Genomic DNA, 26482 nt, shown 5'->3' with positions numbered 1-26482 from the left:
TTGAAATTCTTGAAAACGCTTGAATTTCTCATGACCACAGGTATAATGTAGAGCATGATAGGTGAAAATAAAATCACCTGCTGGCAGAAATTCAAGATAGTGATTTGTCTGTCATTGTTGCCTAATTTTTTTTTTTTTTGAGATATCTGGATGGGCAGACAGGGTTGAAAACTTGGAGGCAAAAAGTCACAGATGGTGGTGGCCCTATTTTGACTTTGGTCTCTTTCTGTTGCTGCTTGAAGAGTCAGCGTCCACAGGCTAGAGGAAAAGGGAGAGGAAAACACGGTTTTAAATTAATTTAGTCATTATAGTTCTCCAGTTAATCAAACTCTGAGTCACTTATAAATAAGCTTTAAATAATACCCTAATTTAAAAATTTTTGTAGATGATTGCTATGCTCACCACACTCCTCTTTCTGGTAACTCTCAAGAAGTCCTCCATTCGAGTCTGCCTGCAACGTCCTTCTGCCTTGTCCTTTTCTCTCTCTGCTCGCTTACTTTCCCGCTTCTGACGGAATGTCTCCATTCGATGACGGATCCTGTTCTCCCTAAAAACACACCAGCATGAACGCAGCTAGAACTGTCTTTAAAAGAAATGGAGAAGCATGTGAAATAAAAGCTGCAAGAAAATAAAGGCAGCAGGACGTACTTAACATGTGTGACGTGACAGAGGAACTTAACCAAGGCTTCTTCATCTGGTTCAGTCCAGGTGAGTTCAAGGGTTACGGTTTGTGGTGTATCCAAGAATATCTTCCGTGCTTCTTTGTACTTCCAGAAATGTGGCACAGGGTGGGTCTGAAGGGCAGGGGATACTAGTGTCTGAGAAGATCTTACACTTTTTTAGAATGCAAAGAACAAAAATCAAAAACCACTGGTTGCCCATTTAGTACCTTTCTGTTGACGTGCAAAACCACATTCTCGATAGTATGGTGCTTCTGGATCAGTGTCAGAGCTCTCTTAGGACCCAGACCTGCTATTTTGTCACAGTAGTCACAGCCCAACAAAATACACAGGTCAACAAACTAGTGGAAGAAAAATGCAAAAAAGGAATGAATATTTACTTGTAAATGGTAAAATTCTGATCATCTATGCTTTCAAAGCCATCTCAATAAAAGTTTCAGTCTTACCTCTTGGTGATTAATCTGGAGTTTCTCTAACAGTTTGGGTAATGAATATTCAATAACTTCACTGTGAAGAAGAAGAGCACAGATCAACATTTGATCAGTCTAGAAACCTCCCAGTCCCTCATTCAATTAAACTGATGGGTGGAAATAAAGTGACATGACTTGTAGTGGCATCAATGCACAAATATTAGTTGAGGCTACAAGTCCTGTTATCACAGATCCATCAGTCAGCAGCTTGTCAGGCAAACACCAGCAGCAGCAGCACAAAATGAAACAAACATCTTTATTGTATTTTCAGTGTTTGATCTCAATCAGATGTATTTAAAAGAACACAGTGGAGCTCATTTTCACGTCCCACTGCCATTGAATGTGAAGTGATTTGCCTCATGTTTCCACTAGTAGATTTTCATAGTACACTGAAATAAGAACAACCATGGCTACTCGTAATGTACGGGAAACACATTTAACAATGTAAGTATCTATGGCATACTTAGGAAAATTGCCAGAATAAACAAGAATCACACTAAGAAATGGTTTAAAACAGAAGAACCTAAATAAAAGTACAAGTACAATCCCTTAAGCAGCACATGAATTGCTTACCTGTCCTTCTTGGCGTTCAGCTGGCGAATGAGAATATCGGCTCCAAACGGCAGTGTGTCCATGTCCTCTGACGCTACAGCATCCACACTCCCCTCTCTCACCAGGTGGGCACACAGTGCCTCAGCATCCCCTGGAGCCTGATAACACAAGATAAAGATAAAAATAGAAGGAGATAAATAAGAATTAATATGCATGAAGTGAGGGATGTAAGGAAAGTGACAGTGAGATAAAAGCGTGTATACTCTATGTAGCAGGTCAAACCTGGATGACAGGTACACCCAGAAGCTTCAGCAGCTCTAGACAATCTTTGGTCTGAAATGATGCTGCACAGAGTACAAAAGAGTCAAGATTCACAAGAGAAGAACTGACATTCTAATAATATTCCCAGTGTATATCTCTCAAGAATATGATGAGTTCTAAAGTAACTTCAAACGTATTTAGATATCAGTCTCTGAACATGTACCTGTGCCTGTGTGATTGTGGGAGCTCCGACCAGCTGCCTCAGCTCGCCTCGCAAGCTGCAGGAAAACAGGAACTCCAGTCAGCATTAATGGCGGTCATCGACACAACACTACAGGCGTGTGCTGCCTCTGTCATATCACACCGGCCCATCAAATTCATTTTCAGTTCCTTGTTTTAGATTTTTTTCTTCCATCAAAACATGCAGGGAGACCAGTTCTATCACCATTGTGAGCACAGGTCCCTGACCTGTGACTGTCACACCAGGAGGATATGTTCAGTGTATCAAGTTGAGTCAAAAGATACAGACTCAAAGGTGTTACTTACAACAGCTCTCTTTTCCCCAGGAGGTCTTCCATCAAACACAAAGACCGGCTTTATGTCACGTTCCAGGAAGGTGAGCGTGCGGAAGAAGAGACCCGTCAGGGGGCTAAAGAGGAGAAACAAAGGATACAAAGAACACAAGGACACAAATACACTGAATAGGAACCCCTTTACATTGTTATACATATTTTCAACTGTGTCTGAGCCTGTCAGAAAGGTCTTGATTCAACCTTATGGCTGCAGTTTGTGGTGATGTTGTGTTGGGTTGCATTATTTTCTAAAGTGTTTTTCAGTCTTAAAGTACAGTCAGTACAGTAGTCTGAGTATTTTCAACAAAAATATTTCACCCAAAACAATTACAGGGCTATTACATTTAAATGCCTTGCAACTTACACGTTTCTCTTTTCTGAACACTCACTGTACTGGAGGAATCACTATATATAATTATCTTTTCTGAAAAACAAGTGGGGAAAAAAGTCGAGAAGCTGACCTTAAGGAAGGAGTCGCTGCACGGAACTGGTTCACAACAATAGAGGTGTCCACTGCGATTACTTTTCCTGTGGAGAGTAGCAAAGCACCAGCATCATAGGCAATAACAATATTAGCTAATCATAACTGCCTTGTCTGGCACATCCACTCCAACCCATAGTGCAAATTTAACTAATTACATTCAGTCCTGAGCAGCATATGAAATGCTCTCCATACTGCACTATTGAGCAAGAAATTGAAATATTATGTTAGCCTGTCAAGTAGGCCCATCTCAAAATTGTATCAGAGTAAATGTCGTTAGTGTCCCTCACTGTACTGTGGCAATATTCCATTAATAATATTTCAGTCCCGCAAATTGTTCAGTCAAGTAACATTAGCGTCCCTTTAAAAGTTGTGTCGTGCAGTGCGACTTCCCATTAGTCGGCTATTGTATGCTAACATTAGCATTTAGCTTTCGCCTTTCGACATGACGAAGATTAGCATAACAGTGCTAGTAAAACAAAGAGATCGGTGCAAGTTCACAAGTATTACCGGTGTAGTCACTGATGTCCTTATAAGAAACAGCATGGGGGGCTTCTGTGCGGATCAATTCTGCCAGTTTAGTGATGCCCATCGTCCTGCCACTACCACTGGTTTTCTGTTTCCTTAACACCTCAGGTAGAAGACGACAAAAAAAACATTTCAGTGTACGTTTTGTGTAAATAAGTCACCGTTTGTCAAGGATCTTCGATAGGATAAGTGGCGTTGAATTTTGCATAAATGATACCTCTCTACAACGATGTCCGGTTAAAATCGCATCTTCCTGGTGCTGCACACTAGCTAATTGAACAATAGGGGTCAGCATTGCACAGAGACGGAGCTCTGAAGGAAATCAACATCCATCATTTATTACAGCAAAATCAACAAACAATGAATGTTTCTATATATTACAAAGAAAGTCAAATATTTAACTTAAAACACCAGTTTTAAGTCATAGATAGAGTGCTTAACAGAAAAAAAGGGGCACTGCAACGTTTTGTTGATGCCTTTGCATTATGTGTAATAAATAAACCTTCACAAAATACACTCACTTCATTATTGAAAAATAATGACATTAATATTTCATAAACATAGCCATCTATTATACGTGATCATACAAACAGTAGCTCTAAGATTTATATCACACTGTATGGAAAATAAAACCACGCAGTCCATGCTTTTAATCTTGTAACTTGATAACAGTGGAAAACATGAGTGGTCAAATTCTCTGGAGAGATCAGCTGAAAAGGTATAAACAGCATGGGGAAACATTATCACTTCACAGATACCCTTCGTATCTTTTGTTGTCACTTCATTAAGGTAATGACAGAATCTCTATGTCAAAATATGAAAAAAAAAATCATTAAGGGAAAACTACAACATTTCAACAATAGGATATTCAAGTACTGTACACAAATGTTTTACATAACGCAGAGTTCAGAGAACATTCAGGGCAAATGTTATGGCATTTCTAGATTTAGTCATCTTACTTTGACACATGAAGAATGGTCGTTTCTTTTGTTTGTTTTGTTTTTACAAAACAGATGAATCTCTTTTCCGAAAAGACAACACAGTCAGGTCTGAGGACTGGGCATGTAACTACAGATCCAGCTCTTAGATGGGTTCCCAAAACATTTGTCGCTTAAGTAAATCCTTGTTCCACTTCCAGTTATTCTCCTATTCAAGCTAAAAAAAGGCTCATTTATAAATTTTGTTTCTTTTCACATGGATGAATGATACCAACCATCAGTGTAACACCTGTTCAGGCTGTGAAAAGTATTTATCAGGCTTCAAAGTGATATCAATATATCAGTAAGAGTTTACGGTTCCAGCCAGGGATACATTTTGCTGCTTTAAACTAACTGCCGTATTTTATATGATATGTAACTGTAAAAGTGGAAAAAGCTCCAAACTCACCCTTCAACACGGATTCAGATTCAGAGTTGACATAGTTGTTGGTCAGCAACTTATGTCATAGCTAGATTAGGTGAAATAAAGTGACTAGAGTATGTTTCACTTATGCTGCACAACAAAGCAGTTGCAAGTACTTTGCATACCTACTGCTGTGGTGTCACGGTGTTTCATCTTGCTAGTCCAAGAGTTGTAACATAAATATAAACTGCGCTATAAATATGGTGGATTGTGGTGGAGGTCATTTTCCAGTGTTGCTGTAGTACCTCGTGGGTGCCTTTAGATGACTGTATTTTAACGGTTGCACTTTTAACAAGGAATTGCTTTGGCTTCCAGTATTTTTTGGGGGGAAGGGAATCAGTCTTGTCCCATCTTAGCGGCGGAACCAGATCCAGGTGTTAATGAGCCAGAACGCCACAGTAGCAGAGTACAGGATCACCTCTCGCTTGGAGCGTTCTTTGTTTTCTTCCTCCAGCAGCTGCAGACGCCGGTTCAACTTCACAATCTGAGTGACCACATGAACACAAAAAATTTTGTTTTTCCCTCCACTTTAAAAAGGTGAGACCAATGTATGTGTCACGCCTGGGTAAGAATTTTCAGAAAGATACACACGGGATTACCAATGCTGTAGATGGCTTTCAAATTAAGTTTTAAGTTTGTCAAAAGCTGAATTATAGTGACCAAGCCAACAGGTATGAAGAACCTGGGGGAAGTCATTCTTTTTGATTTTTTTATTGGGATTATCTGTTTTGAAATAACAATGCATAAAACTACACAGGAACAGTTGAACAACACTGTCAGTTTTAAAGAAAATCTTTGAGTAGTCTCTTCTCCTCCCCAGGATGTGATTAATAAATTTATTTGTAACATATCTGTTATTGTTTGTTTTGTGTCTATTGTTTGTTTTCAGCAGAGTAAAATGCCAGATGTAATTTACCACAGGCTGCGTGCTGCTCTGCCAGCATCTTTTGCACACAGCCTGACATAAGATACATCAGCTTGTTGTGTCAGCATGCTGTCACTGTACCCTAACTGTTGCAAATCTTAAATCTAAAAACAGGAGAAAATGCTCACAATAGAGCAGTGGAGAATGATATTAATCACTTATCGGTGACTCAGGTACCCATTTAGACAGGTGAGACATCTTACCTGCCGTCGTAGTGAGGAGGCGTCCACCAAGCCAGACTCATCAGGGTTTATATCCAGAGACAGGTCTAAGTGTGTCCTGTAGAGATCAACATATTCTGAGTTACACACATAGCAAAATTAGTCTATATCAGAGACTGACCGCATAGCTACAGAAACCGAAGACATTAGGGTGACACTTAAATTATGTTATTTCTCCCCTCCATTGGCAAGTGTGGAGTTTCCAATCCAAATAAGGCTGACAGATAAGAACAGTGTTAATGACACAGACTTGCCCAATTAATGACATTGAGACCTTCAGGAAGCTCCACTAAAACAGTGTGTTCGCATGACATAGAGCAAAGGGAGGATGATGGAAGGTGAATGGTGGTTCATGAATTCTTGCTGTTGGTTTTAAGAAACTTTGTGAATACAGCGATTTCAGAGAAATTTAAGGACAAGGAAGAGAAATCACCTGCGGTGGCTGTCATCCAGCACTTCAAGGACCTGCTGATAAGCTCGGCGTGTTGTTGACTGGATATAAGACAGGAACCCCGCAGCTGTAAACAGGTTGATATTTGCGTCCTCAGGGGAACAGAGGGGGGGACACAAGCGGACTGGGGGGGCAGAAGGGGAAGGAGTTACACTGGCAGAGGTGAATGGGGAGAAATGATAAAAAAAAAATAAGATATTTTTAAGCAAACCAATAGCAAGATAAGAATAAGAAATTCAGAAAGGAAAGGCAGCAGCAGTGAAGCAGTGTTGCAACAGGTATCTCGGCTGCAGATGTTTGCTTACCTTAAGTCACCTCTGCCCATCTGACTGCTGTGGCGACCAGTTATGTTCTCACTTGCACTGCGTTCTCTTCGAGATCGTCCATGAAAGTGAGCCTGCGAAAACATGAACAATTAAAGGTTAAAACCTAATGTGTAATTTTTCACTTCCTTTCAAAACAGGCTTGTTTGTTAGCAACACAGTACGATTGCAAATCTGTGTGTTGAGAAATGAAAAGGACACAGAATAAATGCCTTTGGTTCAACCCTCACCACTTGGCCGGTATTGCTCCGTGAAGGGGCAGTTTGATCAGTTTCAAGGGAGTCCAGTGGCTGTTCTGTAAGTGTGAGAACACGTGGGGGGGCCTTCATGGTCAGAAGGTCCACAGGAGTGACGGACTGAATCAGGTCCAAGTCTCTGGGACGAGAAAATAGAGCGTCTCCATCATCACCTGTGGATAATGTGACGGCAAGAGAGACAGTCAGTGGTTGGTAGTAAGAGATCACGAAACATGTAAGCAATGTATTGACCTATGTGCACCTGATTCAATTTCAGCTTGGGCAGCTTATTTTATGCAATACACCCTTTTACTAAAGTCCTGTCGTCCTCACCTGCAACAACGATCCTCTCTGGCACCTGCATCAGCGTTGAGTGAATGGCCAGGGGCTGCTCAAGTGGCAGAGCCCCTGTTTGCTTGTCTGAGGCCACCTTGAGGGTCTCAGGGACTCGCATGCGCTGGCTAATGCCCTCTGTGTACTCCAGCTCATAATGGATGCGGTTCATCTCAGCCACCTCTGCAGAGGGGGGGGTGAAGATTGGCCCACTCATCCAGCCTGTAGAAACATTAAACAGGAGGAAATGAGGAAAAAAATAATCAGCAGACAAACAGTCAGACTAGTGTGTAAGGAAGAATGTAGACATTTGAGGCACACTGCAGTGATGGTACTATCACAGTGTGACATGTTAAATAATCACATCAAGACCTGAATGTTTGTGATTTAATTTTTAAATTTAAGTTAATTTAAGTTACTTTATTAATCCCAAGCTGGGAAATTACTTCTCTGGATTTAACCCATCACTGATTGAAACACAAACACATGCAACATGCAGTGAAACACACAGGAGCAGTGGGCTGCATCTAGCGCCTGGGGAGCATCTATTGGGGGTTAAGTGCCTTGCTTAAGGGCACATCAGCCGGCTAATGGGGGGTGAGGACATTATCACTCCACCACACTCAAATTTTTCCTGCCCGTCCGGTGAGGGAATCGAACCAGCAACCTTCCGATCACAAGTCGCTTCTCCAACCTCTAGGCATTTCCTTGCGTCAGTGGCATACCTGCAATGCCATCCTAGTTTTCCAATTATTGCTGAATTGGTGAAAGAAGCATCATTATTCCTAATTTAAAATGACAAATGTGGTGAATTTAGTAGTAGCTAATTGGCTTAGTGGCTTAGAGTCGTTCCCAAAACATGCTTTTTGGCCCGTGTTGAAGGGCATGTCCCACAGAGGAACCAAATAAGCCTGACCACAGGCTGGGACGCAGGGGGTGTGCCGGCTAAAGCTAATAAATATTAGAAAGGACATTTCATTTTGTGTTGCATCAAATTACGTAACGTTGACATAAGGTGTAGCTATTGTTGACACATGGCTTTAATGTCACTAAATGAAAATCCACATAAGACGCCATGTCTAGCAATTACGCTAGCTGCTATTGAGCTAACGTTACCAGTATATCTGAGAAGCATTAGCTATATGTTATCTTTAACACAACTCGTTAGCTTGATCATGCGTTGACAACAACTGACTATCTGCAGGAACAAGCGGGCTAACCAAAGATATCCATTAATTCGCTTGACTTTAGCTACTATGTCCACTTACCGTAACGGTTTAGCACTCACTTTAAAATGTCATGTGTCAAAATGTTGTCCGTTCTGTAATATTGGCAGTATCGACCAGGACGGACGGAAAGCCGAGAGACACAACGCTTCAAGCTACTGTGTGTGTGTAGCCAGTAGTGATATACCTCGTGTGTCCGCTGGGGCGGAGCGTATGAACTACACCGTAAGTTCAGCCGACCCGCTGCAGCAGCAGGCAACACAAAGGGTCGAAAACAAACGCACACAATTATCACGCTCAAATGGCAGGTTCAGGGTTCAGGAAACAATGTTGGTGTGATTAATACTATATAAAACAAAGATTTGTTCTTCTTTAACTATACACAATAATAATAGTTTAATCATTTATAATGTTCCGTTTTTTCGTTGTTTGTATGTAATGGCAGAGCATCTAAAAGCTTCTAAAGTAAAACCTTTAGATATTTAGTCCATTGCTGTGAGCAGTACTGTGCTAGTGCAATTGTTTTTGATAAAAAAAAAAGAGGATGTGGACATTCAGTTCAGGTGCATCAAAAAAGTTCTAATATATAGCTAATGGGCCACCAGCAATTGTAGTAGTCACTGTGCCTTAGTGTGCACAGTGTGTGAGTTTTTCTATGGCAATGTTGCAATGTTACCAGAAAGCTACTATTAAATGGGCATTTGCAGTCCATAATGGGATGAGACCCAGATCAAGACATACCCAAAGCACAAACTTTATATTATATTTCGCTATTTTATATCATGTTGATATATTATGTTGTTTTATTAAGTTATATAATGTATTATACTTCTATTAAAGTTCCATATAGATACAGGCAACACTAAGTATAATTACTTATCGGTATTGTTACCAGTACACGGTACGGTATTGTTATTGTACACCATATAGACACGTTTTGTTTAGATATAATGCCCACTTTTAATTATAACGCATGTTTTGGTCATGAATGTCTAGCCGGCAGCATCTCAAATGAAGAGGTATTCAAGTACCTCAACGCAGAAACTCACCGAGCTTAGAAATACAACTCCCACACTTCCGCACTCTTCAAAACCAATGCGCATGCGTCATCTGTCTGGGCCATTATTTTGTCCTCCTCAAGCTTCAAATGAACAACAGGCTAAACGTTCCTTGAAATGAATTAAATATTAATACACGGAAGGAGCATTTTTTCCTTGTCGTTTATCACCGCCGACATAAATGGAGTCTCTCCGTCAATAGCTCGTTGTCTCGCCGGGCTCTTAAGTCCTCCGTTGGACTAGGAGGCCAAAAACAGTGCGCGGAGTGACAGCCCCGTTAAAGCCAGCAGACTGGGTGTTTATCTAGTTGGCTAGCGACGTAGCTAGCTTCCTAGACAGCTAAGAAAGGAGGAAAAAACCGAAAGGACCATTTTGATAACTTCGGAAACAGAGAACTGTGGCTGTCCCTGTCCTGTCCAACCTGCACAGGGGATGGCACACCTACGAGACATGCAAAACCAGGTACAGAAATCCTCTTTTCATTAACTGTCACCTCCCTTCTTCTTGTTCAAGGCAAGGCGAACCCCCATGGCTGTCAAGCTTTCCATGAATAAGTGGGTGGGGGTCCAAGCCCTCAGTGCAAGTGATGAAACTTACCATGTACAGACATATGAATTCTCTTATTTTTCATTTTCTCGCCATTGTCAGCATTAGGGATAACACGGCCAAAGCAATCAGCAAGCTGACAAAACATTTAATCACGAAGATTTCATTATAATATACAGTAGTATTTTAAAAGTCACCATTGCTTTAGGATTGTAAAATAAATATTAGAATGTGATGATTTCTTTATGTGCTTCCTACTCAGTCATAACACTCATTTCCTGCTGTTATGGAGAGAGAAAACCACTAAACTTTCAAGTGTCATGCATCTTGAATTACATCCTGGCACAAAGTTTGATCTAGAGTCTAGGTAATTACATGGACTGTGACTGAATAGAAGAATATTTACATGATAAGAAAGATTAATCCTACATCATCTTTTTTACACATGAGAAAATGACCATATAGGCCAGCAGATAGATGTAATTCCTGCTATCACATCTAATTTTTATAAAATATCATCCAAATGTGAAACAAATGATTTGCTCTTAGCATGCAATGCTTTGCAAGTGACACACTCATAAACACACAAGTAAAAATCTAAGGATGGTTATCACGACTTAAACTCAGTATTTCAGTGATTTCTTTGCTGTCACTTGACCAGAATACCCGGTTGGACCCAGAGGAGTACTTCACCAAGCAGGAGCGGATTGGGAAGGGTTCATTCGGAGAGGTCTACAAAGGCATCAACAACCGCACCAAGGAGGTGGTGGCAATTAAAATTATAGATCTGGAAGAAGCAGAGGATGAGATTGAAGACATTCAACAGGAGATCACAGTGTTGAGTCAGTGTGATAGTCCTTTTGTTACCAAGTATTATGGATCATATCTGAAGGTGAGATGATAACACAGTTTATTTGCAGCTATCAACATGAAGTTGCTTACAAACACAGACACACAATGCCATACAAGTAAAGGCAAAGCAGTGTTTTTATTTTAATTAAGTATTCTTTCCTCTCAGGGGACCAAGCTATGGATTATCATGGAGTATTTGGGCGGAGGATCTGCTCTGGATCTGGTAAGAAGATTTATATTTTTATACAGCTTAAAAGTTTAATACAAATCTTGTGAAGTGGCAAACCATGTCCTGTTTTGGCTCTCTTTCTTTCAAATTCCTCAAAATTTTCTAATTAATCTGTTGTGTCACTCATCATCTCCCTTCCCTTCTCCAGCTCCGCCCAGGACCTCTTGAAGAGACTTACATTGCTACTATACTGAGGGAAATATTGAAGGGGCTGGAGTATCTGCACTCTGAGAGGAAAATCCACAGAGATATTAAAGGTAAGAAGCACTCTCCTCATGTGTTGATGAAACAAGTGCCTCTTTTCACTTGCCATTTTTTGTTCATATCATTTTATAGTGTTGTCCTGGTGCAAGCCAGACGTCATACTCATACCTCAGAGATAACTGGCAGCATGATTGAGCAGAGGGACTGCCCATTAACCTTTAAATGTTTGATTCAAGCTTCCGACCAGCAAGTAAATACTGCACTAGCAAGACTCTGAAGAATGTTGATCAGTGATGAGGGAGCTACTGAGTAACAACATGAATATCCAGTCTTAACCAGATGTTCCACGGAATAAGAAATATGCTACCAAGCTGCATACGTTTATTAACACCATCTGTGAGCACACAACATACTGTAGGTGTTATATCTGTGTGTGGAGCTAATTTTGTCCTGTCACTGATGATGTGAGAAAAGAGAATTTGCCCTTTGGGAATCATTGGAGATTCACCAATACAATAATAAAAATATTTTGATTATTATGAATATTATTGTTAATAACAACATTATTAATAGTAATAATAATAACAATACCAAGATAGCAAGTCAAAAAGGCGGAAAATAATTAATTAGATCAAGTTGATTATCTCCATAGGTCTGTTTTCCCTCCTTCTGAATGTGCTTTTGCTTCCTGATGCCTGAAGCTGTTTGTGCTTGCTGCAGTGAAACTGGGGAAGAGACAGCAAAGTGTCCTTCATTCATCCTTCTGTAATTCACAATATCCCAAGTAGTCATTGTTCTGACATTTCAAAAATTACACCTGATTTCCCTGAATTTGGAGTCTCCTGTCTTTCACCCCAGATCACGTGTTTATTAATGCAGTGTTTTCAGCATTACTTGTACTGCTTATTCTTGTATATTGACTCTCCTTCTTTTTCTGTCTCGCTCTCCTAGCTGCCAATGTGCTCTTGTCAGAGCAGGGTGACGTGAAGCTGGCAGATTTCGGGGTGGCAGGACAGCTGACAGATACCCAGATTAAAAGGAATACGTTTGTTGGCACACCTTTCTGGATGGCTCCAGAGGTTATCAAGCAGTCAGCCTACGACTTCAAGGTCAGTCTGTGGACTGGACAAGAGACACACTTACTGTCCTACTGCTTTGAGTGAATGCTGTCTTTAGGTTTGTTTGCTTGTGTTCTTCTCAGTTTTGGGTCAAAATATGCCTTACTTTGGTACTAAAAAGACGGTTTCCAGTGTCTGTATGTAAAGTGAACACACCTTAGTCACACATTTCACTCTCTCTTGCAGGCTGATATTTGGTCCCTGGGAATCACTGCCATTGAGCTGGCTAAAGGGGAACCTCCCAACTCAGACCTACACCCCATGAGGGTCCTTTTCCTCATCCCAAAAAACACTCCACCCACACTTGAGGGACCTTACAGCAAGCCCTTCAAAGAGTTTGTGGAGGCTTGTCTAAATAAAGACCCTCGTTTTGTAAGTTATACATGGAATCAGACGTGCTTGTTTTAGGCTAAACAAGATAAGGAAATTTTTATCCTGCCAAATATTTTTGTTACTGGATTAGCATACTTTGTCCTCAATAGGAATTATCATCTGTGCTGTGCTTTTCCAAATATTCAAACCCAGTCTAAGTTGCATTCTTGTTAAATCTAAGTAATGCGATGGTGGACTCATTGCTGAAGCTTCTTTTAGCAAGTCTTAAGTAGTCTTAACTGGTCCCACCTACGTGACTCTTCCTGCTGCTTCTGTCTTTCTGCAATGGCACAGAGGCCAACAGCCAAAGAGCTCCTGAAGCACAAGTTCATCACACGATACACCAAGAAGACGGCCTATCTGACAGAGCTGATTGACCGCTACCGCCGCTGGAAGTCTGAGGGGCACGGGGAAGAATCCAGCTCCGACGACTCAGATATGTGAGTCTCAAAATGACCAAAACGTTCTGTTCACTTTCCAAACTGACTTAGTGGAGAATTTCAGGATGGTTTATGGATGATTTACTAGGAGAATTGTTTGCCCACCAAGTAATATCAGTTATGTACCTTTTTGTGTTGCTAAATTTCTGTCAGCTGTACAAGCTTGTGACACATTCCATGATTGTCAAATATGAAGACTGAGCATATATAAGCCTCCACCTCTTCCCGCTAACAGGAAACAGCTTAAAAAAAAGAGGATGTAACACACGTGTGCACACACACACACACACACAGTGTACATACACACATTTCCAAGTTGTCCTCAATAGAAACATTTTCTCTGTGCGATAATTAGGTCATTGATTCATTATATGAAAGTTGTGCATGCTGGTGCCCCACATATTTAAATTTTCTCTTCTTGTTTCCCTTTCTGCCCTTCTCTCAGGGATGCTGATGGTGATGTGGATACGTGTCCCGTGTGGACCTTCCCTACGGTTAGACCCACTTCTATGAACAAGTTACAGAAGGGCTACACACACACAGATTCAGAGGTAAGACACATGCACGGCACACAGACACAGAGACACATCTTTTTGGATTTTTCCTAATACCTTTTTCCCCTCTTTTCAGTCAGGAGATTCAGTGAAAAGGCAACCCAAGTCACAATGCTTGTCTGCTTTGGTAACACCCATCTTCAGAGAGGTAGGCCCAACATTTGGGGATGGAGATTATTTAAATAATATCATTCATTATACTTCTGATGATTTTAGTTAAAGGGGCAAACACCAAAACAACATGTACAGGCTTTGCTAAGTTTAGTTAAGAGTACAAACCAAAATCCCATTTAATAAATTTGGCCTCGCTTCTAAGTACAAGAGGGGAGAATTTCCTGAGCAGAGTAAAAAGCCAAGGCCCATAGACCACTCTTCTATCAACTGCAAATCTGCAAGCACAATATACACAGTCGATGTCATTGGTTGTCCTGTGAAGCATGAAGTTCTAACTTTTTCTTAATATCTCTGGCAGAGGTTATTGCAGACAGTTCATATTGGATGATAAATTGGCTGTGTTTTTGTCACTAAGATGTACTGGATTTTAAGATGTAAGGCATTTATTAGTCTAATTCATAATAATCTTAATAATAATCATAATAATAAATCTTACAATCTTACAATGTTAATGAAAACTGAAAAATAATTTGTGTATCCACCCTGTGATTCGGACCCTTTCCACAATGTTTTGGGTTCTTCTTTGGTCTGTGCTACACCTTTCCACCAAGTGTCAGGAAAATCGAGGGAGTAGTTTTTCTGTAATCCTGCTGACCAACAGTTACAGCATCCCAACTATTTTGGAATCTGGATTATATCAAAATTGATTTGACCTCACCTCTTGCTTTATTGTTGTACCTACAATCCCAGTAAGAATGTTTAAAAAAGTGACTCAGGACACATTCAGGTTGTGTGCTGGAAGCTTGTACCATTGCATAACTGTTTATTCTCTGTTCTGTTTCTCTAGCTGAAGGAGAAGCGGCGGGCGAGTGGTGGTGGCGTAGGAGCCATTGAGGAGCTGGAAAACGCCTTCAACCTGGCCGAGGAGTCGTGTCCGGGCATCTCCGACCGCCTTGTCACACACATGATGGAGAGAGTTTGCAGGTGACATAGAAACCACTGTAGACCACCACCTGTCAGCTGTCTATTATGGAGCAGAAGACACTCATTATTTAGTTGAATTAATCAACTTAATTTGTCCTTTCAGGTTTTCTTTAAATGGTAACACGACCCCGTCTTCGCGGTGAAACACCAGCTGGATGTAACTTAACTCTGCCCCCTTTTCTGTCTCCCAGACCCACAAAACGCCTCAGATAAGGAAGACCCCCAACCCCGACCCCACCCCACTCGTCATATCTTTGTACCCTTCCCAGTCCTGTCCCCCAAGAGATCTTTTAATTAGTTATAATTAAATATTTTTACAGTTTTTCTTTAAGAGCGGAGAGTATTTAAGACAAAAAAGCCATGACATTTAGAGCGTTGTGTATACCTGTTAGATTGAAAAGAAAAAACTATAATAAAGTCTATGGAAAATGTCCCATAGTCTTTAGTGTTTGGTGTTCTTCACATGTTGGAATGTAGCATCACTGGCACTTTAAAAGGAAAAGGTGGCTTACAGTCATACATTTTCCATAACGGGTTTATTATAGTGCATGTCATATCAAAAAATCAGCTGGCACGTATTGCTGATTTAGTATCTTCCTTTTTGTCTGCCTGATGCTCACACACAGACATTTTATCTGTTCAGACATGTAAGTCACATCTCAGTCTAGGAATGCACATTATATTGTAAAATGTGCTGGTCAGTAGTGGAGCATTCATCCATATTACTATATAATTAATTCATATAAGGATTTACAATTTTTATGTTAAGTCGAACAACTGCAATATTTTCTTTGTCGACTGTTTAAACTATAATTCATTTTCTCATATTGCTTCCTAAAAAAGAATGTGAGCTTGGGGTTTGGGGTAATTAACCTCTCTATACACTATACTGTAATAACTGATGTTTTGTTAGTCAGGGAAGGGTCACTGTGATTTTGTCTGTCAGAGGCAATTCATCTCACTGAAATGGAGCGCACACAAAGGAAACAGGAAGCATCTGCTGACAGGCGTGTGGAGAAGCTTCAGGCTATTCTGTGCCACCATCTGATCGTGGACAGGGTATGACTACACAAAAATGTTATCAAGAGACAGTGATGAACCTCGATTAGCTGATAACCGAAAAGCTCAAAAAACACAAGATTAATCAGGTTTAATAAAACTTTTATTACAATATATGCATCAAAAACAATATTTGGTACTTTAATATTGGATAAAAACACCACAAAGAGGAATGTCAAGAACTCACATCTTGGCTGGTGAGGGAAACGTTGGCTACACTGACCTCATTGGGTCACTTTTAATCTCTGTGGTCATGGAAACCACAAAGTACTCAGCAGTCGGGACAGATACAAATTTCTACCTCTTAAATCTCACTGCATCATTAAAACATAACAGTTAATGCTCCCTGGCACATGACTTGACTTTACAGTGTAGACATGGACATGGAGTAATTACATCTAGCTAACTGAATGCACCAAACAGGCACTGCACCTCATCTGCCTGTCCTTCATTTGTCAGGTCTACGGGAAGACTATAAGAGGTCAAGGGTCACAGTTTATTTAATTCATATCAAACTCAAAAAGGAGCGGAACTACACTTGAGTGACGTCGTACAGTAATGATCTGAGCTCCGCACTAAGGAGGAAGGTTTGCTGATCCAAATATAGCACTAGAGGGAAAATTCACCTGAATTTTTTTTTACCAGAGTTTGAGAGTTGCATGCACACGAGGATGGTAATATGACTACCGGTAACACTGTTTAAAGGGATGCTTGTATGGTCACTTTGAAGCCAGAGGGAATATGAAGTCATGTTTTTTTCTTGACAAAAAGAATACTTAGACAATGGCATAACAATGGCAAGAAAAGCTATTTCTGCTACTAGTTTCCACCATAGTTGACTCTCCCAATAAGGCTCTGTCAATGAGCAAAATTTAGCATGTGCTTTGAGAGATGTTTAAGGACTAAAAGCACAGAATACAAGCAGCGATACTTTGGTTTTCTCAATAGCAAAAACAGTAAGGGAATAAATGGAAAAGTAACAGAACATCCCAATATTAAAGATATATGCCACCATTTAAAAAGATGGGTCATGTGACTTCATTTGAGTAAATGGAAAAGGTTTAGTAAAATGAAACAAAATAAAAAAAGAAGAAATAGAACTGTGTGTAAATATATAAACATAACACTGTTTGAATATACTTTACTGTATGTATAAAAAAAAGATTCCAGATCCTGTGTCGGATTGGAATAAAAATAGTGGCAAGCAATACGAGTCAATAACAAAATGGCCTTTGCACCTTCACTGCTACCATCCATCAGTCTCCACCAGCGGCTCCAATACCTACAGAGGAAAAGAGAAAGTTACACATCACCATCATCTGCAACTAAAATGAAGGCTGGCCTCACAGACTAGTCTCATTTATTTAGGTTAAATACTGAGGAAGCGACTCGTCACTCCTACCATAGGCTGCTCACACGTGGGGGCCGTCTCCCTCTCCATCTCCCTGCTTCTGCATCTGGGCCTGCATCTTGGCAATCATCTCCTGCATTCGCCTCAACTGTGGGACAGAACATCACACGTGTATGACAGGAGAAAAACCAACCGCACTTAAAAGGTGTCAGTTTTGTTTACTTATAGATTGTTTGCCCTGTCCTTCAGTCAAGCTAAACGTATGGTTATTAATGCTCCATCTGCCAGTTAGAAATCACTGACTTGAAACGACTGGTCCCACAATGACTACTTGAGCTGAAACCAAATGTGAACTTAAATTGTTGACCAGTTTAGCAAATGTATTGTGGGTTTATACAATTTTTATAAACAATTAACAGTTTTAAATTGCCCATAGTAACTTGTAGGACAATAAATAGTCTTTAACAAAATAGTTGATTATATACACTTTTCCTGCCCTGAAGAAGACTGATACCACACTAGATACACTAAATATGAAGCAGCAGGTTCCAGGTTAGCTTAGCTTAGCACAAAGGCTTTAAAAGAGGGGAAAATAATTCGCCCACAAAAAAACCCACCCGGTCCTTTAAAGCTCAGTGAAAAAGTACCACCTGCTTTCAGTCTTTATACCAACTGCCTGCTGGCTCTGGCTTCATATTTATCATACAGATATGAGAGTGATATCAATATTATCTGATGAGAAAATAAGTGTAAAATAACTATATTTCCCAAAATGTCCCATGTTCACAAACCTTGATAAACGAGGATGATTCACGAAAAAAGAAGTTCTTTTTAATAAGTAGTTTAGTGTGTGAAATATCCCACCTCAGCCTCCTTCTCCTGCAGTATCATATCCTTGTCCATTTCCTCTGGCTCCGGTCCCTTTCTGCATCGATGACACAACTTAAGTCACTTTTGATGTCACTGCGATCCAACATGCTACAGAATCAACCTCTAATACTTCTGCAGAATGTGTGCCAATTCATCAAAGAATCATTAAGTTAGATGCACAGTCAGAGAGATTAAACATGTAAAAACACTGTGTGTAATGATTTATAAAGCATTATAATCAGTGATTAAGAAGTTTGAGTATGTGTGCATGGCTGAGAGTGCACAATGTTCCATTTTAAGTAGCATTAGGCAAACATGACAGCAGCCACACTGAGAAAGTGAAGAAGGGGGTCAGTGGGTTAGAAGAGTTTTTCTTTGCAGGAGGATGGAACAGCTCACAAGAGAAAAGTGGGCATCTACAACAAATAACTACAAAGAGATGAAAGCTTTAAGAGTCAAGAGAGAAGCAGCAAGTGCAAGAGTCAGGGGAACAGCATTGCCTCCCCCAAAAGTTAAAAAAACTGTACCTCCAACAGTCCACTCATGGGATGGGACAAATCAAGGCCAGACAGCCATCATTCTGACAGATGGCGAGGCAATGAGAAGGCAGTAAAACCACTCCCTTTATCCTGGGTTGGCTTTAGAAGAAAGTCTAAGAGATTCTCTCTGGTCTACAGTGAGGGTTAAATGATGATATATCCACACTATGTTAAATGACACACACAGTAATCCTGTTTACAACCTCTAAACACATTCAAACTACATATGCCACTTAACTGCCAACTAACCATGTAAAACCACAACCCATGGCATTAAATTAAGGTCTACCTCCCTTGATGTAGTCAACATGCAAAATGATGAGTTAGAGCTACAGTACTACAGAATGATACCAGTTCAGCAGCGTTATCCTGAATGAATGGACAACAGAAGAATTACTCGAAGTACATGATCTATTATACAGAAATGAATCTGCTAACTCAGCTTCCATATACACGGCTCTGGATGTCTAATTACTCTAACCTTTGTGGAATATGCGGTGTGGATGTGTCTGACTATTTCATTTCTGTGTTGTTATTTTGTTTTTTAATTGTATACGATTAAAGTCTGATCAGAGGTTTGCTGTTTCAGATGGGGGGAGGTGCAGAGAAGCAAGCTGACAGACAAGTACGTACGCAGGAGACAGAGGCAGAATGTAACCATGGGAGGACAACCTGCCACCCCGCTTGAGGCGGTCCGAGCGGAAGTTCTCATAGTGAAGGTCCTGGGTCACTTCCTGTAGATCCTGCATGTGGGTTCTGTGGGGGTTGAGGAAAAGTTATCAAGCAATGTTCTTTTAAAAAAAAAAAAAAGGGGGTAAGCTTTCCCTCGTTGTGCTTGAAAGCATCCTGGCAAGCTACCAAGCTAACTGCGATTTCTTTTCACAGCATTTGTAGGAAAACAGCCAGTACATACACAGACTGCTAGGCAGTAACTATTAATGTCACCTTACTGGTATCACTCAGCCTCCTCTACCACTCACATCAGCATGATCCGCAACTTGAGGAAATCGTTGTGTTCTGGATTCTCCACCTCCACCACTCCCCAGGGGTACAGGCGGCCCCTCACCTTCTTCCCCTTGGCCTCAATCTGCTGGTTGGATCCCACCACTGCAAATGGGATGCTAGCCTGGAAAGGAGGAGTAGTCCAAGTGTCTGCAGCCATGATTCAACCCCACATATGACTAATTATAACACTTAAAACAAATCCCCAGCAGAATGGGATGCTTTTCATGGAGATTTATGAAAGAACAAAAAGCTGAATGCTTTCATAATGACAAATTCCTTGTTCCTGTGGTAAAAAAAAAAAAGGTTTGTCTTTGGCAGGAAGGAATTCATATTCACTTGGGGATAAAAAGCTCTGCAGGGAATAAGGAGTTTACCTTGAGGATCCTGGTCTGCTCTTTGAAGTCTTCGTCCTCATCTGACTCAGCATCAGGAAGGTGGTAAATCTTGATCCCATGTTCATCAATCTCATCCAGAATCTTACCAAGAAGACAGTGACAAAACATGGGTTAACCTTTAACGTGACAACCTACTTAGCTTCATATATATTAAGAAAGATGACATATCTGTTCATTGAAATGTTCCTGTCTAAATGTGGTTCATCTTCTTTTAGGTTTTACAATATTTATTGTAAAAATTTCCGGACTATAAGCCGCTACTTTTTTCACACACTTTGAACCCTGCGGCTTAAATAATGATGTGGCTAATTTATGGACTTTGCCTTAAGACAAAAGTGACATTGAGAGTGACAACAAAAGAGAGACTGACAACATGGACACCTGCAGCTTATAGACAATTGCGGCCTATAAATGTACAAGTTATTTTTCTTTTTCAATTAAGTGGGTGCAGCTTATATTCAGGTGCGCTCAATAGTTGATTTACATGAAAACAGCATGTGACTAACTGGAAAGCTAAAGCAAGGAATATGGGCACATGATAGCTACTGTTTCTTTCAGGAACTGGAAAAGATCGTGGACAATAGGGGACTGTTGACCCTTACCCTGCGCTTGAGCCTCTCCCTCTCTCTGAGAGTGAGTGTGTCTGCCTTGGCGATGACAGGAACCACGTTGACCTTATTGTGAATGGCCTTCATAAACTGAACATCCAGGGGTTTCAGGCTGGGTGGACAGGAAACAGACGGGCTCAAGGTCAAAGAGAGACGAAAAATATTCAAAGTATTTATGAAAAGCCCTGTGTGTGTGCAGGACTCACCCATGGCCGAGCGGGGAGATGAAGTAGAAGCAGCAGTGAACTCTATTGTCGACAATGTGTCTACGATTCAGACCGCTCTCGTCATGGAGGTAGCGCTCGAACTGGTCATCAATGTAGCTGATAATGGTGCTAAAACTGAATGGGAAAAACAAACAGCATATCAAACACAGTACGTCTCACTGTACCAGAACTCATCCTTGACAGCACAGTCAATAAATAGCAGAAAATAAAAGTCCAGATGAAAAACTGATTCTGATTCAACTGTTTAAAGTCACAACACTTACTTTGGGAAACTTAAATTCAGAAATAACTCATCTCCTCATGAGCATAAGCCCTGAAAAAGATTTCATACCAGTCTTGGCTGTTGATGGCGTCTCCGTATCCTGGCGTGTCTACCACAGTCAGACGGAGCTTCACTCCTCGCTCCTCAATTTCTACTGTCGACGCCTCGATCTGAACCGTCCTTTCTATCTTTTCTATGAGAAGAAAAAAATGCATAACATGTTAGCTCAGGATTTTCATTAAACAGCTAAAACAAGAACATTAGCTGCATGTGTGTTTTACCTGCTGCTCCAGGGATGACTCTTTCAGGGTAAAGGTCGGTGAGAAAAAGGCTGTTGATCAGGGTAGATTTTCCAAGTCCAGATTCACCTTTTTGACCACAGAGGTAAGCGAAACACACAACATGCTGTCAGCAGCAGTACGAGAACTTGAGAAGTCAAGATTTAAAAAAAAAAGAAATATTAGAGTTCAGTTTCAATGAAGGAACAAAGGAGATCCTCACTGTGCTGCAGGAAGCAGCAAGACAATCTGCACTCTGACACACAGTAGGTCACACTCTAAACGAAAATGCATCACGCTAAATCTGACTGGAGCATTAATCTTGCCCTGAACTATGCCAGCTGGCTGATTAAACAACCCTCAGACCAAAGGAAGTAGTGTAAGTGTTCAAGTCAAGAGGAAGCCCACCGCATAGTTTCACAAATAGCACCAGCAAAAACCTGGATATCGTCGTTACATGAGAATCTGCAAACTAAACTATACAGCACTATCAAACAAAACCCCGAGTGGCTACCTTTAAAACTAACAAAAAACTGTACAATCTTAAAAATAGCCACATTCTGACAATATAACAAAGACAAAAACTTCTACAGTTTAAGCGATGAAGTTGCAGAAAAAATCTTTTCCCAAACCAAAAATATCTTTCCACGGATTCTCAGATTCTCATCTATTGAGTGTTGTTTTAGTCTAGCAGTATGACTAATTTCCATCTGGCACATCCAAAAAACAACAGCAGCAGTTTAGCAAGTAGTGTACAAAATTTAAGAAACTATATGTGAGAAATTATGTTCAGTGTCATCGTCACAGATCCTGAGACATAAACAACCTAAAGCTTGAGTGTTTCACCCGGGAATGCTGCTACTGTGGTTCCCACCAGTCATGGAAACAGATTTACAGAAGTCTTCACTACATCCCACACTGGCAATTTTCCAGATAGTCTTGTATCCAAATTGACATATACACCCTACAGTTTCAGAAGTGAAAAAAAAGCTTAAGAGGAAAAATACCAGTGTTTTAGGATAATTATGAAACATGATGCATACTGAGAGAAAATGCTGACATATTTAAGAAGTTGGGACACACAGAAGGTTGAACAAGCACTCTCAATGAATATTCTCGTAACGAAGAGACCAGCAGGCCTTGTCTGCTGTGTGAATCAAGCCCTCGAGGCCCAATGGCTACATTCCTCTCTGGTTTATTTTAAAGCAAAAGGATGAGCAGTGTTCAGGGGAGCTTCTACCCTCCCCCATTACCAACAAGCAGAGAGGTTCACACAGTCACAGTGCTCACATCATGAGTTTACACTGCTGCTACTACTGACGCCAACTGAGCAACTACAATGACGTGACATCTGCCATTTTGAATTCGCCAGAAAGCCTTCATGCACACTAAAACACACTTATGTGATACTGAAGGCAAGGTCAAAGACAAAGCAACTTGCTAACTCTCTGCATACAAACAAAAGGAACTTCAGTGGTGAAAATGTACAGTAGAAAGGCCATTAGGAAAAGAAAGCAGCAACGACTGAATACTGTACAGGCTCATGGTCAAGATCCCACCATAAATTTATCGCAAAAACATAAGCCAAAACACTTCAACACATTCCTCAAATATCCATGTTTACTCTAGCTGTGAAGCATGAACGTTGTTATCACGAAGATGCACTATCATTTTCCAAAGTAAATAAAGTCAGTACTGCACAGTGACAAGAAGAAAAAGACAAAGAAAGAGAAGGCCTGAAAAACAGTGATGGATGATACACTCACCTACTACCATCAATGTAAACTCAAATCCCTTTTTTACTGACTTGCGATGAACCTGATTAGGCAGGTTGGCAAATCCAACATATCCTGGTGTCTCAGGGTTGGAGAACTGCCCCTGCTGTAGGTAATATAAAGCAACAAGTCAGTCAGAACTGTTGACAGAAAACATGTTTAGTGACAGTAAAACACAATTATCAGGGTGAAGGTTCAACACTTTTTGGATATCACTATGAAATGACAGGTAATTGTTAGTGCTTTAGTGGAAACCACTGAGGAGACATCTGTTTTACAAACAGCCAGGGTACTTAGGAGGGCAACTGTGACTTCTCTGCAGTCTGTTTGCAAAATTCCTTCTACCAGGTATCCCACTATTTATGGCCCTTCCTACACAGCACTATTCAGATCAAAGAGAAGCGAGCCAAGGACTGCATTTAACTGCCTCTGTAGCAATTTCAAAACAAGTACAAAAGGTATATGTTCTTTATTTAGTTCACTCATTTTGGCCTCACAGTATTGTAAGATTTGTAAACCCAGCCCTTCCCTGTCCTTTCAGCAGAGGTCAGTCTGATAAGCAGTGTGTTTCTGGCTCTGCCTTTGGGCCTTTCAACCAGCATAAAGCCACAGCAGTGACTCACGGGGACGGTGAGCAGCACAATGTGCACGGGCCTGAGTGATCCAGCATTCAGCAAGTAATATCTGTGTTCTAAACCACAACACCATGCACAAAATGTCCTACTGGAATGAATGAAAATAATCAGTTGTGGACAGAATTTTAAAAAGATGACAACAGATATTTGTTTTATATGAAAAAAGAAAGAATGAAAGAAGATGAAGTTTAACTCAGGGAAAAGAGCACACTACAGTTTTCTCTCTTAACACTACTGCTGTTTAGCTGTTGGTCTAGACAGACAGTCACCAAAGCAGAAGTAGGAATCTAGTTCTGCTGCATACTGAATTGTTTCAGATGTGATATCTAGTTTCTGTTTTCTAACACTTACCTTCATTTTATCAGCCTGAGACATTTTCTTTCTCCTTGCTAAACCTGAAAGAAAGGACAGACTACATCACACACAAAAACAGTTACTCAAGCAGTCAAATTGTGCTACAGTGCTTGCCTCTCTCTCTCTATCACCTGAACCTTTTCTGAAATGGAGTGTGAGACAGGAAGCCTGACTTGTGCTCAGAAACGTTTGCGTCTCACCACAAAAAAAAAAAAACTCTCCTTTTCCTGCTATGATAGCTGCATCTTAGTACGGCGCCATGATTTGATGATTAAGCTCTGCTTATGCTATTAATCCCCTCTACAATTGGTGTCATATGTTTACTATCTTGTGGATGATTGATGTGTTGTACATTGGTGTTTTTTTTATTATTATTTAAACACTGAATGAACCGAAACTGTCAAAAACACACCCAGCGCATTCAACAGTGTTAGAATGGAAACGGCTGTCACTGTCTCTCTGTCTCTGTATAACTCACTATGGCTCTATGGCACTATGGCACAAGGCTATGTAAAATTGTGTCCGAGCTAGTTTGAGACAATTTAAAAAAACTTAACCCCAAAAAATATCATAGAAGTATGTAAGGCTAACTTACCTAAAACCAAAGCTTGGTAGCGTTAGCTAATTTTCTTTCATATCAAGGTACACAAATGGAAATGATTAGCAACTGCTGCTTTCATAACGGTAACGTTAACACAGCGGTGTGAAATGTGCTGATGCTGACATCTGCCACGAAAAGACTTATGTTATGACAATTCTTGTTCTTGAAAAGCAATCAGAAACATCCTAATTTAACGCTATTTACCAAGCTAACAGCGCTCGCTAGCTGTTCAGGAAACTGGTACAAGGAAAGCTTAGCATAGCGTTAACTACTAACTAGCCGAGTAGCTTCTCCTGCAGGATGTGAACTTAAATAGCTAATGTTAGCGCCGTCAATTTAACGCCAAAACCGCTAATATAACAAGGAGACAACTTGGTGATAAATAAGTGATGAGTTATCTCGAGAGATCAGTTACCTTACAGTCCGTCCGAGATCACAGTGCAGTTAGAAACAGAGAGAGACGAGCGGACGATGAACGGTAGACTTGGCGGACACCTCAAATTCTTCAGATTCCGGTGCAGCGGCTTCCTTTAGCACACAGACCACAATGCAACGGGCGAGAGCAGCAGCAGAGCCAGCACCAAGTTTACATACACATCAAGACTGAAGTTCTGGTGACACTGAAAGTCAGCTTGCTTGGTTGTACCTGTGTGATATAAAGAAAGGTAAAGATTATGCATTATTAACATTTGTGGGCCACAGGAAAGAAGAATATTAAGGGTACCCCAACCCCATGGTAGACACAAGTGTTGACGAATACATCCCATCTTCCTGCTGACATGCAAATCTAATTAGATTAAATAAGTATTTTAACTTTCTAAATCTGTGGGCTTAATGTTCTTTAAGCAGTTTTTTTGTTTGCCTTTACCCAGTGTACATATATTGATGGTAACTTGTCCAGCATTTGTACCCTAATAGGATTTTCTTTTTCTAGACTTACATTATGGTTTGATGTGGATGATAAAGAATAAATGAGACACACATGAGGCAGAAACAAGGAAACAAAAGTCTAGCAGAAAAGTATTTGTTTTTTAATCTGGACAAAGTACCAACCCTTATTCAGTGTCATTCCTGTCATAATTATTATAACAGTTTAAGTAAATGTTCACGCTTTCATTCAAAAAACAGGCATGCAAACAGCTATGACCGTGACTGTGATAAAGAGACAAAACAGTTAAACCTCTGTCAGTTACTGACTAAGTGATACATACAGCATGAACGTACCAATAACATCATTACTTTTTACTCTGTTTTTATATTATAAAGTCACCTGCTAGAGGTGACAAAAAGGTGAGTTTGAGTTTTGCCTGTAGTCAACAGGAACAGCTCAAATAAAGTAACGTTAATCTTCTTTCTGTTATTTGTATTACACCATGAACTGTACAAGCTGTT

General features: G+C 40.4%; 4 protein-coding genes across 8 annotated transcripts; 1 reads left to right on the top strand and 3 right to left on the bottom strand.

Moving 5' to 3' along the window:
* Positions 1 to 85: 85 nt before the first annotated feature.
* zgc:110269 (probable flap endonuclease 1 homolog) lies at positions 86 to 3852 on the bottom strand. Of its 2 annotated transcripts, none has more exons than XM_046408591.1 (12): positions 3762 to 3852; positions 3527 to 3647; positions 2997 to 3063; positions 2510 to 2612; positions 2187 to 2241; positions 1985 to 2046; positions 1724 to 1860; positions 1127 to 1187; positions 890 to 1021; positions 649 to 794; positions 403 to 547; positions 86 to 258 (listed from the first exon to the last, which is right to left on the bottom strand). In XM_046408591.1, the coding sequence occupies exons 1-12, from the start codon at positions 3837 to 3839 to the stop codon at positions 205 to 207; spliced, it is 1161 nt and encodes a 386-aa protein (XP_046264547.1). In that variant the 5' UTR covers positions 3840 to 3852; the 3' UTR covers positions 86 to 204. The 2 variants fall into 2 exon arrangements, with proteins under 2 accessions (XP_046264547.1, XP_046264549.1); XM_046408593.1 differs by having other exon boundaries at positions 3527 to 3639; positions 3762 to 3823.
* Positions 3853 to 3858: 6 nt separating this feature from the next.
* Positions 3859 to 8859, bottom strand: LOC124069429 (mitochondrial fission factor homolog A-like). Of its 2 annotated transcripts, none has more exons than XM_046408595.1 (7): positions 8723 to 8859; positions 7435 to 7656; positions 7096 to 7274; positions 6848 to 6939; positions 6525 to 6695; positions 6074 to 6149; positions 3859 to 5429 (listed from the first exon to the last, which is right to left on the bottom strand). In XM_046408595.1, the coding sequence occupies exons 2-7, from the start codon at positions 7649 to 7651 to the stop codon at positions 5298 to 5300; spliced, it is 867 nt and encodes a 288-aa protein (XP_046264551.1). In that variant the 5' UTR covers positions 7652 to 7656; positions 8723 to 8859; the 3' UTR covers positions 3859 to 5297. The 2 variants fall into 2 exon arrangements, with proteins under 2 accessions (XP_046264551.1, XP_046264550.1); XM_046408594.1 differs by having other exon boundaries at positions 8703 to 8855.
* An 886-nt stretch (positions 8860 to 9745) lies between these two features.
* On the top strand, positions 9746 to 15562 carry stk25b (serine/threonine kinase 25b). Its single transcript, XM_046408555.1, has 11 exons — positions 9746 to 10180; positions 10926 to 11156; positions 11283 to 11339; positions 11494 to 11602; positions 12501 to 12658; positions 12854 to 13039; positions 13334 to 13479; positions 13925 to 14030; positions 14110 to 14181; positions 14995 to 15131; positions 15235 to 15562. Exons 1-11 carry the CDS (start codon positions 10151 to 10153, stop codon positions 15272 to 15274), a joined length of 1272 nt encoding a protein of 423 aa, XP_046264511.1. The 5' UTR covers positions 9746 to 10150; the 3' UTR covers positions 15275 to 15562.
* A 713-nt stretch (positions 15563 to 16275) lies between these two features.
* sept2 (septin 2) lies at positions 16276 to 25639 on the bottom strand. Of its 3 annotated transcripts, none has more exons than XM_046408556.1 (13): positions 25506 to 25639; positions 24487 to 24530; positions 23492 to 23606; positions 21729 to 21815; positions 21517 to 21640; positions 21165 to 21299; positions 20953 to 21070; positions 20330 to 20431; positions 19931 to 20076; positions 19584 to 19706; positions 18406 to 18466; positions 17593 to 17689; positions 16276 to 17472 (listed from the first exon to the last, which is right to left on the bottom strand). In XM_046408556.1, exons 2-12 carry the CDS (start codon positions 24508 to 24510, stop codon positions 17603 to 17605), a joined length of 1122 nt encoding a protein of 373 aa, XP_046264512.1. In that variant the 5' UTR covers positions 24511 to 24530; positions 25506 to 25639; the 3' UTR covers positions 16276 to 17472; positions 17593 to 17602. The 3 variants fall into 3 exon arrangements, with proteins under 3 accessions (XP_046264512.1, XP_046264513.1, XP_046264514.1); XM_046408557.1 differs by having other exon boundaries at positions 19623 to 19706; positions 25506 to 25635; XM_046408558.1 differs by lacking the exons at positions 16276 to 17472; positions 17593 to 17689; positions 18406 to 18466 and adding an exon at positions 19049 to 19082.
* Positions 25640 to 26482: the final 843 nt, after the last annotated feature.

Source organism: Scatophagus argus, chromosome 13, assembly GCF_020382885.2.
Source record: "Scatophagus argus isolate fScaArg1 chromosome 13, fScaArg1.pri, whole genome shotgun sequence".
Taxonomy (NCBI): domain Eukaryota; kingdom Metazoa; phylum Chordata; class Actinopteri; family Scatophagidae; genus Scatophagus; species Scatophagus argus.
The sequence above is the reverse complement of the archived record's forward strand: the minus strand, read 5'-3'. Positions and strand labels throughout refer to the sequence as shown.

Coding starts and splice junctions, on each gene's coding strand:
- zgc:110269 (XM_046408591.1), bottom strand. CDS start 3,839: ATGCTGACCCCTATTGTTCAATTAGCTAGTGTGCAGCACCAGGAAGAT. Junction 2,047..2,186: donor CCACAATCACACAGGCACAG/GTACATGTTCAG, acceptor TACTCTGTGCAG/CATCATTTCAGACCAAAGAT. Junction 1,188..1,723: donor CTGAACGCCAAGAAGGACAG/GTAAGCAATTCA, acceptor TCTTCTTCACAG/TGAAGTTATTGAATATTCAT.
- LOC124069429 (XM_046408595.1), bottom strand. CDS start 7,651: ATGAGTGGGCCAATCTTCACCCCCCCCTCTGCAGAGGTGGCTGAGATG. Junction 7,275..7,434: donor AGAGAGGATCGTTGTTGCAG/GTGAGGACGACA, acceptor CATTATCCACAG/GTGATGATGGAGACGCTCTA. Junction 6,940..7,095: donor GGAGCAATACCGGCCAAGTG/GTGAGGGTTGAA, acceptor ATGTTTTCGCAG/GCTCACTTTCATGGACGATC.
- stk25b (XM_046408555.1), top strand. CDS start 10,151: ATGGCACACCTACGAGACATGCAAAACCAG. Junction 11,603..12,500: donor AATCCACAGAGATATTAAAG/GTAAGAAGCACT, acceptor TCGCTCTCCTAG/CTGCCAATGTGCTCTTGTCA. Junction 14,182..14,994: donor TAACACCCATCTTCAGAGAG/GTAGGCCCAACA, acceptor CTGTTTCTCTAG/CTGAAGGAGAAGCGGCGGGC.
- sept2 (XM_046408556.1), bottom strand. CDS start 24,510: ATGTCTCAGGCTGATAAAATGAAG. Junction 23,607..24,486: donor CTCAGGCTGATAAAATGAAG/GTAAGTGTTAGA, acceptor TATTACCTACAG/CAGGGGCAGTTCTCCAACCC. Junction 21,071..21,164: donor ATCTCCCCGCTCGGCCATGG/GTGAGTCCTGCA, acceptor CTGTCCACCCAG/CCTGAAACCCCTGGATGTTC.